Here is a 15862-nt window from a genome sequence, read left to right as displayed (position 1 = left end):
CGTAGAAAGATAAGATATAAAAAATGAATTATGTAGATAAAAAAATTATGTTCTTACATAACTACCTTTTTCAAGTATTTCTTTTTTTTTTTTCTTTTAAATGCAGAAAGAAAAATATAATCGTTTTTATTATGAAAAGATTACATTAAAAAAAAAAAAAAAAAATACGGTTTCAAAAGAGTAACACACGAATTATAAACTGTTGCATCTTTTTTTTAACAATGTATTGTTATCAATCATGCTTGTGTAAATATTTAATCTAATTACATATGTGTGTTGATCTATTATGACATATTTCTAATTATTTACATTGGCAGTATTTTGCTTTTAATAGTCAATATTACGCATAAATTTATATATCTTTAGCTATCAATGTGATTAAAAATAAAGTATAGTCAAATATAACACAATACAATAATAATAATATCTTTGTCTTTTTGAGAAGATAGAATTAAGAAATAAAGATGGCAAGAATGAATGAGATTGTAAGATCATAATTACAATCATCACATTTATTTTCAAGAAAGCTTTTCGTTGTGCGTCCTTCGATAGCGCAGCGCAATTACTTTATTTATAAGCTTTCAATAATTTCATATAAACTATTTAGTGAATATAATATCACAGATTTCATATTCTTGCTTCATTATTTCCTTCCAGCCGTGATAGGCTAAGAAAAAGAATGTTCATATTATTTGAACAATTTCTTCCTATTTTGTAACATTAAGTCAAATGATGTTGAATTTTATCCGTAAATCGAACGGATTTTAGAATATTTCCATTTTTGACATGCGCCGTGGTATTGTTGCGTAAATTCGATTTAATCGGCGAAGTGGTGTTTGATTTGACATCTTCTTTGGAATGATCAATATTCTCTAATAATACTGAATTTTTACAATCGATTTTTTCGATTACAGTAGTATTATTATTAACAGATCCATTCGAATTTTCACTTTCATTTTTATTATCCTTTAAATTTTTAACCAGCAACATACTTCTTATGTCAACGATAATATTTTGAACTCTATCTAAAGACTCGCTTATCGTGTTGTTGATCTCAGGGCTTTCGCACCGTTGACATAGTATACTCAAAGCTTGCGTAGCTCGTTCTATCTGTAGTAAATAGGTAGACACGTTTTTGCGTTGTTGAGATTCAGATGCCTCTTCTTGTGTCGTAGAATCATGGATTGACGTATCCATAGATAATTGTTGAAAACTTTCATTTAAATGTTTCTTAACAGGTGTTAAATTGATAGATATTCTACTACTATTTAAAGAATCCTCAAACGTTTCCGTATCATCGTAAGATACCCAATCGTTTTCAGAATTTTTTAACTCCTTTAATGAATTTTCTATATCATAATCACGCAATTGATGGACCCAATCTAAAAATCTCATTGGTTCCCACAAGGTTTCTTTTTTACGATCCTTATCTCGAACACGAATCACGGGTCTCAGATTCTTATCTATAAGAGTTTGTTGTTGATTGAATTCCTAAAATAGAGAGAATACAAATAAATCAAGTTTATATTGTCGAAATGAAATTAAATACGTTGTTATGATCAGTATAATTTACAATTCAAGGCTATTGAATTTTGTTATTATTATTGTAAGAATATGTTCCATTAATTCAGGCTATTTGAGATTTTCATGACTGAAAACGTAATAAATTTTCGTTTTATATAATATAATGACTATGAAATAAGATAAACAAGTTGGACAATCATAATCATTATAACATTGAATACATACATAATTAATGCCAACTTCTCTGCATCGTTCGGTTGCTTCTCTAACGAATATTTGCATCTCATGCAAGCTAATACCACCAGCTTTGATAGTTTCAGCGCTACATTTGATTTTAAGGGCACTTTCAAAATCAGCAGTCGTTTCATTCAATATACATTCTAAATCTTGAAGAAAATTTGACTTGTATGGCGACACGTTTGATTTACTTTCCACTTGTTGAATCTCTTTAATTCTATTATTTATTTTTATTTCATTGGCTAGCATTTCCTTTTCTAATTCAAGTTCCTGTTTACGACGATTTATTTCTTCCAATGCTAACTTTTGTTCTTCCAATGTACTTCCAAGTACCTCGATTTTATGTTCATAAGTAAATTTTTGAGAGCCAAGTTGTAGCTCAACTTCTCGCTTTGCATTTTCTAATTCCTTTATAGCTTTCTGTTTTGATTCTTCAAGTTCTGCTCTTAATCTAAACAATTTTAATAATAATTATTATTAATATTACTGTTATATTAAATAAATTGAATTTTTTTTCTACGTTAAAAAAGAATTTACTTTTCTTCTTGTATTTTAAGTATTTCTTGATGAGCAAAGTCAAAGTCTATAGCTTGCGAAGAAATTTGTATGTTTCCAATCTCGTCATGAGGATTACAAACTTTGAAATAATGATTGCCACCTATGACAAGTCTATCACCATGTCTCAAATGTATTTTACCACTTATCACCTGTCAATAATAAATATGCATGATTGAAGATATTATATGCAAACATAATAATTATATTTATAATAATATAATAATAATAATATTATTATTATTATTATACTTTTAATATTACCTGACCATTCACATAAGTATCACCATTCATCTCAGGCACTAGCATAAGCTTGCCGTTTTTATTTTCTATAGTACTATTAAAAAGAAAAAAGGAAAAACATGAATTAACAATCAGTATTATCCGATTTCTTACAAAATAAAAACAATTATAATGAATTAGAAAATAATCTTTTTTACGAATCGAAATACGCAATAACGAAGAAAAACCTATGATGCAAGTTAACTCGTATATATATATATATAAAAAAAAAAAAAAAGAAAATAATATATTTCATAAACGTTCATCTTATCAGCAGTAAATATTTTTCATTAGCATTTTGTTATTCCAATCGATAGTGTAGGATCGATAATTGTAAAAACAAGTCAACGATGTAATCAATACATATAATCATGCATTAAATAGGATATGGTAACCAAGCCTGGAGTCCAATGATGAAGGACATGATTACGTGAAGGTTTGGACGAGAAACGAAGTGTCGATGAAGGAAAACCAGGAATAGTATCATAATCAGAAGTAAAATGTTAAAATACAAAAAGTAGTGAGGAAGAATAATAATAGTATTTCTGGTAATTGTGGATTGATTGACGTCCAAAACGGGATTAAGAGAAGAACGTTCTCAATTGTTGAAGAGACCATCACCCTATAAATCGAGAACTAACCAGTGCAATTTTCGAACAAGTGGCCCATCCAAAACAATATCCAATTGTGGTAATAGCTGAAATTTATCTGAATTCTCAGAGCGTTTTCCAATGCGTACCAACCCGGGTGGAATTAGATACAATAATGTACCAGACAACATAGGATCAGCAGCAAGATTTATCAAATATGGTTGCTTATCTCTCTCACGTAAATCTATTTCAACTGCGATTCCGCAACGTCTTAAATATTTCAGCTCTGAATTTTTCCTTTCTTCGGTTTCCTGCAATTTCTTCAAGTTGCTTCTGCAATCGAAATTCGCTGACCATTAAAGTTTATATCAGGTTAAAGACATATTTATTTTAGATATTAAGCATATAATTAAGAAAATTTATGCCAATTCAGCGAAATTTGTACCAATGAATAATACGTTAAAATACTACTAACAATAAATAACAAAACCATTTCCGCATTCCTATTTAAAACCTTAAAAATGGAGATAATGCTCGTTGATAAATTATATTTAACACGTCAAATTCGAAGTAATTATTATACAAAATCAGCAGAAACATTGTCAAAAAAAAAATTAGTAAGTAATTATGATATGATATATATTTTTGTTGGAAAAAATTTGGTTTCCTTTTTTGTTTTCCTTGCTTTTTATCCACTATAAACTTACTTTTGAGTAGCAACCAGTTGTTCCTCTGTTTTTTTCAATTGTTCCTTTAACCTATTTATTTCTTCTTGCTTTCGTACGATTTCTTGACGATCTTTGACGTTTGGTTCAATACCAGTTGAATGGTCCATCCGATTACGTGGACTAATTCTAAGTTGTTTTTCATATCCTTCACGAACTGCTCGTAATCGTAAAACTTCTGCTTTCAATTCGCTAGAATATTTGGAGGTATAACATTTTCATTCTAATTAATATAAATCATGTAATAATATGCGTACATAAAGTATGAATTTAAAAAAAAAAGAAAATTACCGAATTAATCTGTCGTGTGGATCTTCGTTAATTCGAATACGATTAACAATAGCTCGAGCCTGAGATGCATATCGAAGGGTTGCTAAGGTTTCTTCGAGATGAATATTAGCTGGTGAAACTGTTCCTAACATTGCTGTTCGAGAATTTCCACCCAAGCTTTCCTATAAAATGAAAACTAATTTCAGTACATGTGTTTTAAATATTGATTTTGATTTAAAAACCATTCTATTATAAGGATATATTTTAATTCAAATATATTGAAATGTGGGCTTTATTTATTTGTGATCATAAATAGTAAGTTTAAGAAATTGTTTATGGTTGAAAATACATTTTTAACTTAATTATTATTATTATCTTAAGTACTTAATAAAATGACAATAAACTTTTTTCCTTTTCTTCTTATCATTATCTTCAAAGATAGCTTTTTTATAGTCTTATATGGGATTACGTTGATGACAAGATATACTATATTTTTTTGTCGAAGATTAACATCGCAGAAATTCCTTTTTTCAAACATTTTTTATTATTTATATTTAACACATTTATATACGTGTAGAAATTGTATTTCACGAAGAGAGAAAACTGGTCCATTTGCATTACGAGTTGTAGGAAAGAAAAGGCCGTATCTAAATAATAGCTTCGTTCTATTTTCTCCATCAGAAGAGAAGAAAAAAAAAAACAATTCAAGGACAATTAGTTGAAAGTCTAATCCTGATGTAAAATTTATCATTGTTGCAGTTATGTGTTATGCAATTATTTATATTATATATGTATAAACATTTTCAAATTAAAGCGTAGATAGAAAAGAAGAGAGCTCCTGTGCTTCCTATGGAAGGAGACGTCCAGATTTAACAATTTTCCAATAATTTTATACAAATAATAATAACATTGATTAACAAACAAAAAAAAGGAAAAAACACATTACGAACGGTATAAATGAAAGACTAACAGGTAAAAAACAACAGGTATAAAAAAAAAACTTTTTAATCGAACTGACTTTTAAATATTGACAGGATTAATTAGAATATAAAAATTAGCATTGTTAATATCGCGAATAATAAATTGGTTTTTTTCTTTTTATTGATAAAGAAATATACTTACAATCAATTGTAATAAATTTGAATAAACAAAAATGAAAGCTATGGAAATTGTCGCGACTGAGTGAAGAAAAGAACAAAAAATAAACTAATTACGCGCGCGAAAAATAATATCAATAAAAAGACGAAAGAAGGAAAATAAAATGAAAAAGTTTATCAAAGCGTTGAGAGAGAGAGAGAGAGAGAGAGAGAGAGAGAGAGAGAGAGAGAGAGAGAGAGAGAGAGAGAGAGAGAGAGAGAGAGAGAGAGAGAGAGAGAGCGAGAGAGAGAAAGAGAGAGAGCGAGAGAGAGAGAGAGAGGACGTTTCAAGTGTACGCGTAGTACATGTATGAATGGAAGGGGTAAAGCATCAAGGACAAGGAGACACGATTCTAAAGGAGAGTGAGAGGCAAGTTGTAGGAAAATGTAGTGGTAGGGAAGACTATATAGAACGGAAAAAGGTAAAGAGAGAGAGAGAGAGATAGGCTAAACATACGTGCCGTCAACGAGGTTCGCCAGTTTAAAACAAGACGTTCGAAGAGACTTTACGTTCATTAATTTTTCAGTAATTTTACCATAACAATATTATTATCGTAATCGTTATAATCGAAGAGAGATATCATTATTCGAGAAAAACATTAACAAATACGATCTCAAACAAAACAATAATTACTGTATAAATCGACTGTATAATTACTGTATTGGTCTCAGCTGATCTGATAAGAAACATACGCAACATAGTAGACAAATTTTTGAAAGAAGAAGAAGGAGCAAGAGGAGGAGGACGAGGAGGAGGAGGAGGAAGACAACAGTTTCTAGAGCACAGAAAAATAATACATCTTTGAGTTTTAATAACTCCAAGAAACATGCCATTGAGTTAACTATGCTAATTATTACGAGCTAATTGTGATACTAGAGTAGAAAGAAGGAGTAACTCAAATGCTTGCGAAACTCATTTGAGAGTATAACACACAAACAACATATAAAATAACAAGAAAGTTATAAATATTCCAGATAAATAAATAACTATGGATCTCGTCTATATTCCTGAAGTATTAACTTATGGATCGTTCAGGAGCCCATTATATCATGATTTCGAGCAACCTTGGAACAAGAATTATTTTGGACATGGTATGTATAATATTTGTTGTTAGAAAGAATTTAAATTTCCCGGGTTTTTCGGTTCGCTGCTTGTATTAAAATTTATAAAAAATTGTATCGCACGCAATATAATTGATTATTTCTTTTTTTTTTTTTTATCTATTTACTAAATCAAAAAAGATATGTAATATTTATAATGTATGAAATCAAGATGAGTCATAAAAAGTAATTGAAATTGGCGCTTATTTCGGTACATTGGCATATCCTATTTCCGATCCATTTAAAATACACGATTGTTTCTTATTATCATCAGAAGATCTAATTGCTGCATCTACATATACAATATATTGAATTTGAAAAATAATATACATAGATAATCGTGTTACGCAAAACTTATTTTCACTGAAAAATTTCACTTTGAGAATCAAATTTGAAAGTTAAAATAAAGTGCAAAATTTTCATATATAATATACTTTTATATGCTTATATCAAAGTATAATTGTATAATTACTTTCACATATAATATACGTATATGTATGTATTAGATTTTTTAACACATTGACGTTTGTTTAATATTAAAATTATCTCGCAGACCGGCAATGAGATATATCTATCGTTTAGTACTTCAATTTTGTTATCTTAAGATATTATCAAGATATTATTAAGTATATTTTTATTGACAAAGTGGCCGTCAAAGTGTTAAACAATTATTATTGAAAATACTTATTCAAAAGCATTACTGCATTAAAATATTATAAAATACTATATAATCACATATTATTTCATTTCTCGTTCCGATAGATTAATCATTTCCGTTACGATAATTGTCTTATTAATAAGGTTGAATAAAATAAATATAAAAGAGATAATGTTGCCTTTGATAGAATTATTGCAGGAATAATAAAATCGTTTGTTTGCTTTCCCTATCTTTATAATTTTGTTTACATTTTTCTTAACTTTTTAATATCTCGAATGTGGAAAAATTTTTTCATGTTTCTAAAAAAAAAAGCTATTGCATTATTTTTAAAATTTATTCCCAATATAACCAATATGTTTTGCAACAAATTACGAATAATTTGCAAACTAAGTACTTAAAAACCAAAAAGAAACTTGATATCAAGATTTAGATATCAATATTCGGATTTGATGATGTTTCGATAAAATCTATTTAATTTTGTCCATATTATCAAAAAAATGTAATCTTAAGAATAAATTGAAATTGATTACTTATCGGTAAATGTTTAATTAGGACTTGAAAACATTGGAAACACTGTATTTTATCATTGTCCATTGATATATAGATAAGAAAGCTTAGAATGCAATTAAATAAAAATTGGCGAAATATTAAAACAAACAAAAATAAAAATAAAGAATAGAAGAAAAATGTAGAATTAAATAAAGGATAAGACGAGGTCGACGATAGATAAGATAGAATAAGAAATAATACAAATTTCAAGATAGTCGTATTCTTTCAACGTGTATCTTATCATTTTAATTATAATTTTAATTTTGTATTTCTTATAATTCTACTTTTTCATAAATATTAAAAAAGAAAGAGAGAGAGAGAGAGAGAGAGAGAGAGAGAGAGAGAGAGACAAAGAGAAAATGATTAATTTATTATCATTTATTGAAAGATTTAAAAATTAAAATTTCGTACATTTTGTTATCGACTAAATGCCCATCAATTTGATTGATGTTTTGTGGTTAAAATTCGATTTAATAATAAACTTGATTTTGTATTAATTCATTGTAGCAACGCTTCGAGAATATTTATTTATATAATCAAATCTCTATATTATAATTTAACTATATTACAATTTAATCCACGACATGCATTTATCATGCAAAAAAAGACAAAAAGAAAAACCAATTTTGAAACATATTAAACGAGTTCTCAAATCAAATGACATTTAATTGTAATACTATATTCAATGTGTATATGTATGTATGTACGATACTTTTAAAAATATCTCAAAAGAAAGTTATTTACGCGTGATTACTTGAAGATGATCAAAATATTGCACAATCGATGAAAATTAGTAACTATTACGATCTAATATTACGCTGACCTTTCATCATTTATTTTTGCGTCTTTTATTTTATTCTCTCTTTGAAATTTTCTTTTACTCATTCTTCATTCATTTTCTCTTTCTTTCACCTTCAATCAGTTGTATGTTACTCTTCATATCTATTTCCTTAACCTGTTACTCGAGAAAGGGTTACGTGTCCGTAACGTGCGTACTCTATCGTGCTTTTTCACATATAATAATATACGTAGTATTCTATTTCTGGATGGCCTGTTTACCGAAGGTGCGTTGCGCTCAAGTGGCATTTGCAATTTCGTCTTTTGTATTTTTCTTTTCTTTTCAACAAAAAGTCAAGATACGTAATTCAACAATTGTCAATTTTATGTTGATAAGATCAACATTTATACTTTATTGATATATATATATATATATATATCAATGTGTTCTCTTTTCTATCTTTAGGATATAAAAAAGGTATGCGTGGACCATTCGAGACGAGAGGAGGACTCAGTTATATGCAAAGTAGAGATTGTTATGCGTTCTAAAAATAGATTCTCTCTCTCTCTCTCTTTTTCTTTCAGTGGAAAAACACAATTGGTTGCCATCGTCACAAACGCAAATATACATTTATTAATCTAGTATAAAGAAAAAATGTTTTTTATCGTCAAGTTAACTAAAAAACAATTATACAAGATTGAAAATTTTACTATGCACATACCATAGTTGCATATGCGCATATTGTTATCGCGTAAAACCTTATGAAAAGATAAAAACGAGAAATAGCACCCAACTCAACTCCTCAGTCATTGCTTTCGAAGGTTTAATCTTATGATTATGCAATAAATTCATTATAATTTCATTATGATCTCATTAGAATTTCATTATAATCCTCGTTGTTGTGAATTTTTCGAAACAAAATCAATCGATCGTTAATTTTCTTCCTCTTATGATAAAGTCGCAGCGTATTTTGATAATAATTTACAAACGGACAATGTAAATATTTAAATTTGGCAAAAATGAAAACTGTCTGACTAAAAGTATGCATGTAATGTAATAATTAGAAGACAATTTGGACACACAATTAGAATGAAATTTTCTACGTAGAAAGATATACTTCGTCGTCGTCGTCGTCATCGTCGTCGTATAAACGTGTATTCCGAGCTAATTGCTATTTTACAAAAAGATATCGACAAAACCGGTTTTCCCTGCTAATTCTCCTTATATTAGTATAGAAACACTACGAAAATCTATGTTATTAAAACATATGATATCACGGGGAGATAAACAACTTCCACTGAAATGAATTTTTTGTTTGTGTTTGTTTTATTTTTAGACCGATCGACTACTAGATGCCAGCGTCTTCAAAATACACAAAAACAACAAATAATACCCCAAGAATATCATCAGCAAGAAGGAAAAAAGACATCAAAAAACTGTCATCTATGCCGGGAAAATAAGCGACGAAGTCTCGCACTTTACATAAGAACAAAATCCAGAAAAAGTTTTTGCCGTGAAATTCACGAGGAAGTTGAAGAGATCGAGGATGAGGAAAATCAAATCGTAAATAACGAGATAAACAAATCAATCGATAAAACCCATGACATTAACGTATCGTCCATAAATAACGATCAGAGATTGTTGTACAAAGCGGAAGAAAAGCTTGCAAATAAATGCATGACGCAAAAGTGAAACTTCCCAAAGTTACTCGTGCCGTCCATTATTCGTGTGTTAAGATTTTTTCTTTTTAAATTCTAAAGACTTCAATGGAAAAAAAAAAGAAGAAGAATAAAAGATAAAGAAAACGTATTATACGTATAAATTAAAAAAGGAAAAAAAAACAAAGCATATTAAATTTTCGTGTTTACAAACATCTTCCTTCTCTTTATCTTATCATTAATTTAAGAGAGAAAAAAGGATTACGTAACCTCATTATTTACACCTTATCATATTATTAAGAAATAATTCTTCATTATTAATATTAGCTTATGGATATTTATTCAGCTAAATACACACCCACATATTATATGTTCATTTCCATATAAATCGTAGTTATAAAATTGGTCTAATTTTTCTATCTTAATGTTATCAATGCGAATATAAAAAAGCAATTATTTTGTGCCAAGTTTAGCTTATTCGTTGCCATTTAATCGTATGCGAAATAACAAAGATTATACTAATTGATCCTAACTATAATATTTGATTTAGAGAATACTGCAATAAGACTGAATGAGTAATAATCAGTACAAATATATAAATCTTTACCATTTTTAATGAATCATAACAAATGCAATCATCCAATTGCTATTCTCGACAATAATAATCGAATTTACAATAATTCATTATTTCCTTTTCTACGAACTATATTATTATATCTCGCGGATATTAAACAAAACAATCAGTACAACTTTTTCATCTATAACATATTGTAAATAAGAAAAATATCTAATTCTTCGCATTTAGCATTATTGTTATTATCCAATAAAATAATAAAATAAAAGAAAACCTTTTTTTCACTATATTTTTGAGATGTAACAAATATAATAATAAACGTTAGAACGTCATCCGAAATAATTAAAGTAGTTATTTATATATAAAGTAAAATAAAAAAGTTTCATACATACATACATAGATGAATTGTTAAAAATATTTGGAAAACATTAAAATTTGGAATTTAAAGTTATATTTAGAGCAGAGAGAGGAAAACAATACGTGCAGGAACCCAAGGGCGCATGTGTCGCATAACACGTGTTCTCATTTCCAGTTCTCATTTCGAAACGTAAGAGAAATAATAAATATCCGAGAATGAAATAAGATAAGCAAACGATTATTTTGTTATACAGTTTTTAAATAGAATGATAATATTGAAATAATATCAATTTTCAAATGCATTATAATAACAAAATATCGATCATATTGTAAAAAGTAATTGCAAATGGATTCGGAAGAAGATAAAAAAAAAAAAAAATAATTATATTTCTTATCGCGTCTATCTGCGTATATTTGTATTATCTACGAACTATATAGTGAAAAAGTACGTAAAAGGTTCGAATGAATCTACGTGAGCGGGCTCACGTAGCACCACCCGGTCGATGATGACTAAGACTAAACCGACGAGCATAATGCGTCCTTAATATCGTTTACATTAGCACGTCTATATTCTTATAATCAACTCAATGAATTCAATCACAAGTCAAAACACAATTATATTTTTATAACCTTTTCTAACTCGATTTTTTGTTCTCTATTTAAAGATTATGTAATATAAAAAGGCTATATTATTTGTACTATCATAATTAAACTTCAGACGATTAAATATTTATGAAAACAATGCATTTTTTTCAAAGTTGATTTTAGTTTTTTAACTTTATAGTAAGTATGAGTTTATACTTAAAAACTTTTGAAATATTTCAAGTATAAAGTTACATAATTAACTTATTTATTTTGAGACGATAAAGCGAGATAAACCGAGATAAACCATATAATATAGATATGTCGTCTATGTAGGATGCTCTATAACTGGTGATGTTGTTATCGTCATAGCCGGAAATCAGTCATTGCTAGTAATTCCTTGGCACTACTATGAATGCAAATAGCCTTCCGACGAAGTCGGAAATAAGACTTTTTACAGAATTTTTCCTAAGCATTGAACATAATACTTTGGTATCCTATAGAGAATATCAAATTACTATTTAAACAACGTTGAAAAGAATACATTCTCGGGTACAGGTACACACGATCATACGCAAACCCCTCCGCCGATCGGAAGGCGCTTTACATTGATGAGAATGCCGAGGAATTACTAACAATGGCGGATTTCCGGCTATGACGGTAACAATTATGCTACCATTAAAAAACATTGTAAAAAAAAATAATAAAGAAGTATAAAATTTAACGAATTATTTAATAGAAATAAAGCTCTATTAGTTTTATAAATTAAAATCTTAAAATTAAATTTATTCAATTTTAGATCATTCAGAGTCGTGGTAGCTTTAAGTATAATTTGGACAAATTCATATTTATTTTGTTTATAAAAACAAATGATAACATGTACTCACTTTTAACAGCCATGTTAGAACAGATTCTCGGTATGGAACAAAACCTCTTTTGCGGTTGCTAGTACTTTCTGCAAGGGATGCGATTACTTTCCCCAAAGTAAGAAGAGATTTATTAATAGATACACCTTCCTATTAAAGAAATAGAATGACGAATTTTAAATATTGGATTACCATTCCATCTCTTTATGCATACATACAAATACACATACACATACCCTTAATCTATTTCCACTGGCACAAGTTTGACTTAATCTTTCGCTACCAGCTAAATCAACTAAATTTATTTTACTACGTCGACTTGCATCACTGGATGAACATTTCAAATCATTCAATTGTGTTTGAGTTAATATAATACTGAAAATACTATGAGATCTTGAACTTTTTTCATTCATACCAGTTGCAGCTGTTGCTCTCTGAGAATTGCCTACTTTTAACCAAATCTAGAAGGAACATGTATATATCGATACAAATTTTAAAGCATTCATAAATTTAAAGCATAAGTATACCTATGTCTCCGATTTTAATTATTATATATATAGTTATAAAAAAATTGTATACAAATACCTGTAAGTCTTTATAATTTTTAATACAATGCTGACTTAAATCTACAATATAAGGACCAAAAACTGGATGCTCTCTAACTTTAAGAGCAGTTCTTTTATCTCCATTGGTCGTACTTGCCAAAAGATCATGTATCTTTTCGTTGTAAATTTCAAAATAACTTATCTCCACTGTTGTCTTATAACTTTTGTTATCGGGTATTTGTGTAAAGATTTCCTGACAAAAACGTGGTATAATACCAGCCTCTTTATCAAGATCTATGGAATTTTCTTGAAACGATTCGATACCCATCATGCTATAACTTTTACCAGATCCCGTTTGGCCGTATGCAAACAGGCATACGTTGTAACCTTCAAATGCATTTTGTATTAATGGTAGTGCCATGGTATTAAAAATAACTTCTTGACTAGCGTGTCTAGGCATTGATGAATCAGAGTAAGAAGCAAAACAGTGATCGTACGTAAATTTATGTAGCGATGTTTCACAATCAACGATAATACTTTGTCCATCGATATTTATAACTGAGGCAATTTTTACTTCACTTAATTCTCTGTAAAGATAATAATGTCATTGTATTACACATGTACAATGGTAAAAGATATATTATTTTCATTATTTTGTCAAATTACTATACAAGAAAATATCAAAATAAAAAACTGAAAATACAAACACTGTATAGATTAACTTACTTTAAATTTAACGGTCTCACACGTATACCCACTGTTAAATTACTATTTTCACCTTCGATACCTTCATCGATATTAACATCATTAGATTTAATACTAGGTGTTTCAAGTTGTACTCTACTAAAACAATCAGGAGTCGCTTGCGATAAATTGTGATCGCTGAGATATTTTTTAGTAGGAGTCTTTGTGGTAGATAATACATTCATCTTAATATTACGTGGAGTTAAACACGTTTTATGTTGTTTTGGCGTATGTAAATGTCCGGAAGCAGCTTTATTACCAGATATTCTTGATGTAGATTCTGTCTTAACAGATGTTTTTGCTACATTACCACATATGAAAGAATCATGATTTAGTAACGCAGTTGTAGATTTCGAATGTATATCATCAACATTGGAAAAACTCTTTGATGGGTCAAGAAACTGTGAAATCTCATTCTTAGTATATAACTTTTGTTTCTTATGTAACGATTGTATTTTTTTATTTTGATTTTTAACAACGTGTGATTCGGTAAATAGATCACGGTGTAATTCTCTTGATCTGTAAAATGCATTTTTAATTAAAATAAATTAATAATATCATATTATACAACAGACCTTCAATATGCGAACATTTATTATGAATCACGAAATTTATAAATATATATACATATAAAATATAATATTGAATAAAATAAAATTATACTACTCGTGATTGATGAAAATACGATAACAATTGTAGCTTACACATCTTTTCTGGGAGATTTATTTTCTTTATCGAATTTTATCGGTGACATAGAAAATATTGCATCACAAAATCCATGTGGACTAGATTTCGACACATTGTGTGACATTTTAATTAATTATACAAAACTTTTTTTATAAGACAAACTAATGAAGAAGAAAACGAATCTAAACTATTTCGGTTCAACTAAACAAATTTACTGAATCCCGCTCTTCTGACAGTTGCATTTAACCTTTGACTATAACAAGAATCGACATTAAAATATTATATTATAAACTTGCGCTATTAAATGTTTTACGATATACTTTTCTTTAAAGTTATAACAATTATTATTTCATTAATTTCTTTTAATAAATCATCGTTAATAATAATAGGAAACATAACGATTAGAGTTTTCGAAATAAATCAATTTCCCTATACATTAAATCTAGTATTCTGACCAATGATTTGATTCAACGCTAAAATATTACTTAGTGTTATTTTTAGGAAATTTTATTCAACAAAACTGTATAGTAAATGAAATGTACTACCAAAGAATACCAGACGTGCATAGAAACACACACAAGTCCCCTTCTTTATTAATTATACATTTAAAAATTATAATTATAATATTTATATTATTTATATTATTTATTATACTATTTTTAATTATACCCAGTTTCATTTTAGTTACTACCAGGGTCACCAGTGGGCGATAGTAGGTAGACTATTGTAGCGTGTTCAATTATATTAGGAAATCACTAATTCACTAGGGAAAAATATTATATAAATATTTTATTATAAAACGTATCAAAAAGGTCTTGTACAAAATATATAACAAACTTAACAAAATCTTAAAGAGTAAAAAGGAAGTAGTGACTAGTTTCACGTCTTTGTTTACTGCTCATGAGTACGCGTGTGTCTAGCTCGGTGGTTGGAACGGAAGAGAGCGAATAACAGCGGTTGTTCAAATGCGTGGTGTTTTTTTTAGTTCTTTTGTTTCGCCACTAGGGGCGTGACGGTAAGAGTGCCGGAGGCGCCAAGCTTTGGCGTGACGGTCACACTATTATAGAGTTTTAAACTATATTCAAATAATTAAGTGAATGATAGAGGTAAAAAATATTGTATATATATATATATCTCTTTATTAATTAAAACAATCTATATTTTTTATAGATTAACAGTCATCGCCAACTGGTGGTCCCGGTAGTAACTAAAATGAAACTAGGTAAATAAAAAAGATGACTTGTGAGCTTCTATGTACTTCTGTATTCTTTGGTTCACACACACACACACACACACACACACATTGTTAACTTAATAATTATTTCATAGATAGCAGAAAAATCTTAAAAATAAAAAAAAAATAAAAAATTCAAATGAAATCTCGTTACAAATATTATAATGAATCAAATAAATTTGTTTACGATATAAGAATGTGTGATAGACA

General features: G+C 28.4%; 2 protein-coding genes across 2 annotated transcripts; one reads left to right on the top strand and one right to left on the bottom strand.

The window, feature by feature from the left end:
* Positions 1-195: 195 nt before the first annotated feature.
* On the bottom strand, positions 196-14719 carry LOC106791843 (kinesin-like protein KIF14). The gene is made up of 12 exons (XM_014757798.1): positions 14436-14719; positions 13714-14250; positions 13028-13574; positions 12679-12903; positions 12464-12592; positions 4205-4365; positions 3896-4105; positions 3240-3521; positions 2581-2653; positions 2299-2468; positions 1750-2212; positions 196-1491 (listed from the first exon to the last, which is right to left on the bottom strand). Exons 1-12 carry the CDS (start codon positions 14540-14542, stop codon positions 721-723), a joined length of 3675 nt encoding a protein of 1224 aa, XP_014613284.1. The 5' UTR covers positions 14543-14719; the 3' UTR covers positions 196-720.
* Positions 5765-11728, top strand: LOC106791847. The gene is made up of 2 exons (XM_014757805.1): positions 5765-6411; positions 9742-11728. Exons 1-2 carry the CDS (start codon positions 6309-6311, stop codon positions 10095-10097), a joined length of 459 nt encoding a protein of 152 aa, XP_014613291.1. The 5' UTR covers positions 5765-6308; the 3' UTR covers positions 10098-11728.
* Positions 14720-15862: the final 1143 nt, after the last annotated feature.

The sequence above is a fragment of the Polistes canadensis genome, unplaced genomic scaffold, assembly GCF_001313835.1.
Source record: "Polistes canadensis isolate GaletaPanama2010 unplaced genomic scaffold, ASM131383v1 scaffold_347, whole genome shotgun sequence".
Taxonomy (NCBI): domain Eukaryota; kingdom Metazoa; phylum Arthropoda; class Insecta; order Hymenoptera; family Vespidae; genus Polistes; species Polistes canadensis.
The sequence above is the reverse complement of the archived record's forward strand: the minus strand, read 5'-3'. Positions and strand labels throughout refer to the sequence as shown.

Coding starts and splice junctions, on each gene's coding strand:
- LOC106791847 (XM_014757805.1), top strand. CDS start 6,309: ATGGATCTCGTCTATATTCCTGAAGTATTAACTTATGGATCGTTCAGG. Junction 6,412..9,741: donor CAAGAATTATTTTGGACATG/GTATGTATAATA, acceptor TTTTATTTTTAG/ACCGATCGACTACTAGATGC.
- LOC106791843 (XM_014757798.1), bottom strand. CDS start 14,542: ATGTCACACAATGTGTCGAAATCTAGTCCACATGGATTTTGTGATGCA. Junction 12,593..12,678: donor CCAGTGGAAATAGATTAAGG/GTATGTGTATGT, acceptor TTTCTTTAATAG/GAAGGTGTATCTATTAATAA. Junction 1,492..1,749: donor GAGAAGTTGGCATTAATTAT/GTATGTATTCAA, acceptor TCTCTATTTTAG/GAATTCAATCAACAACAAAC.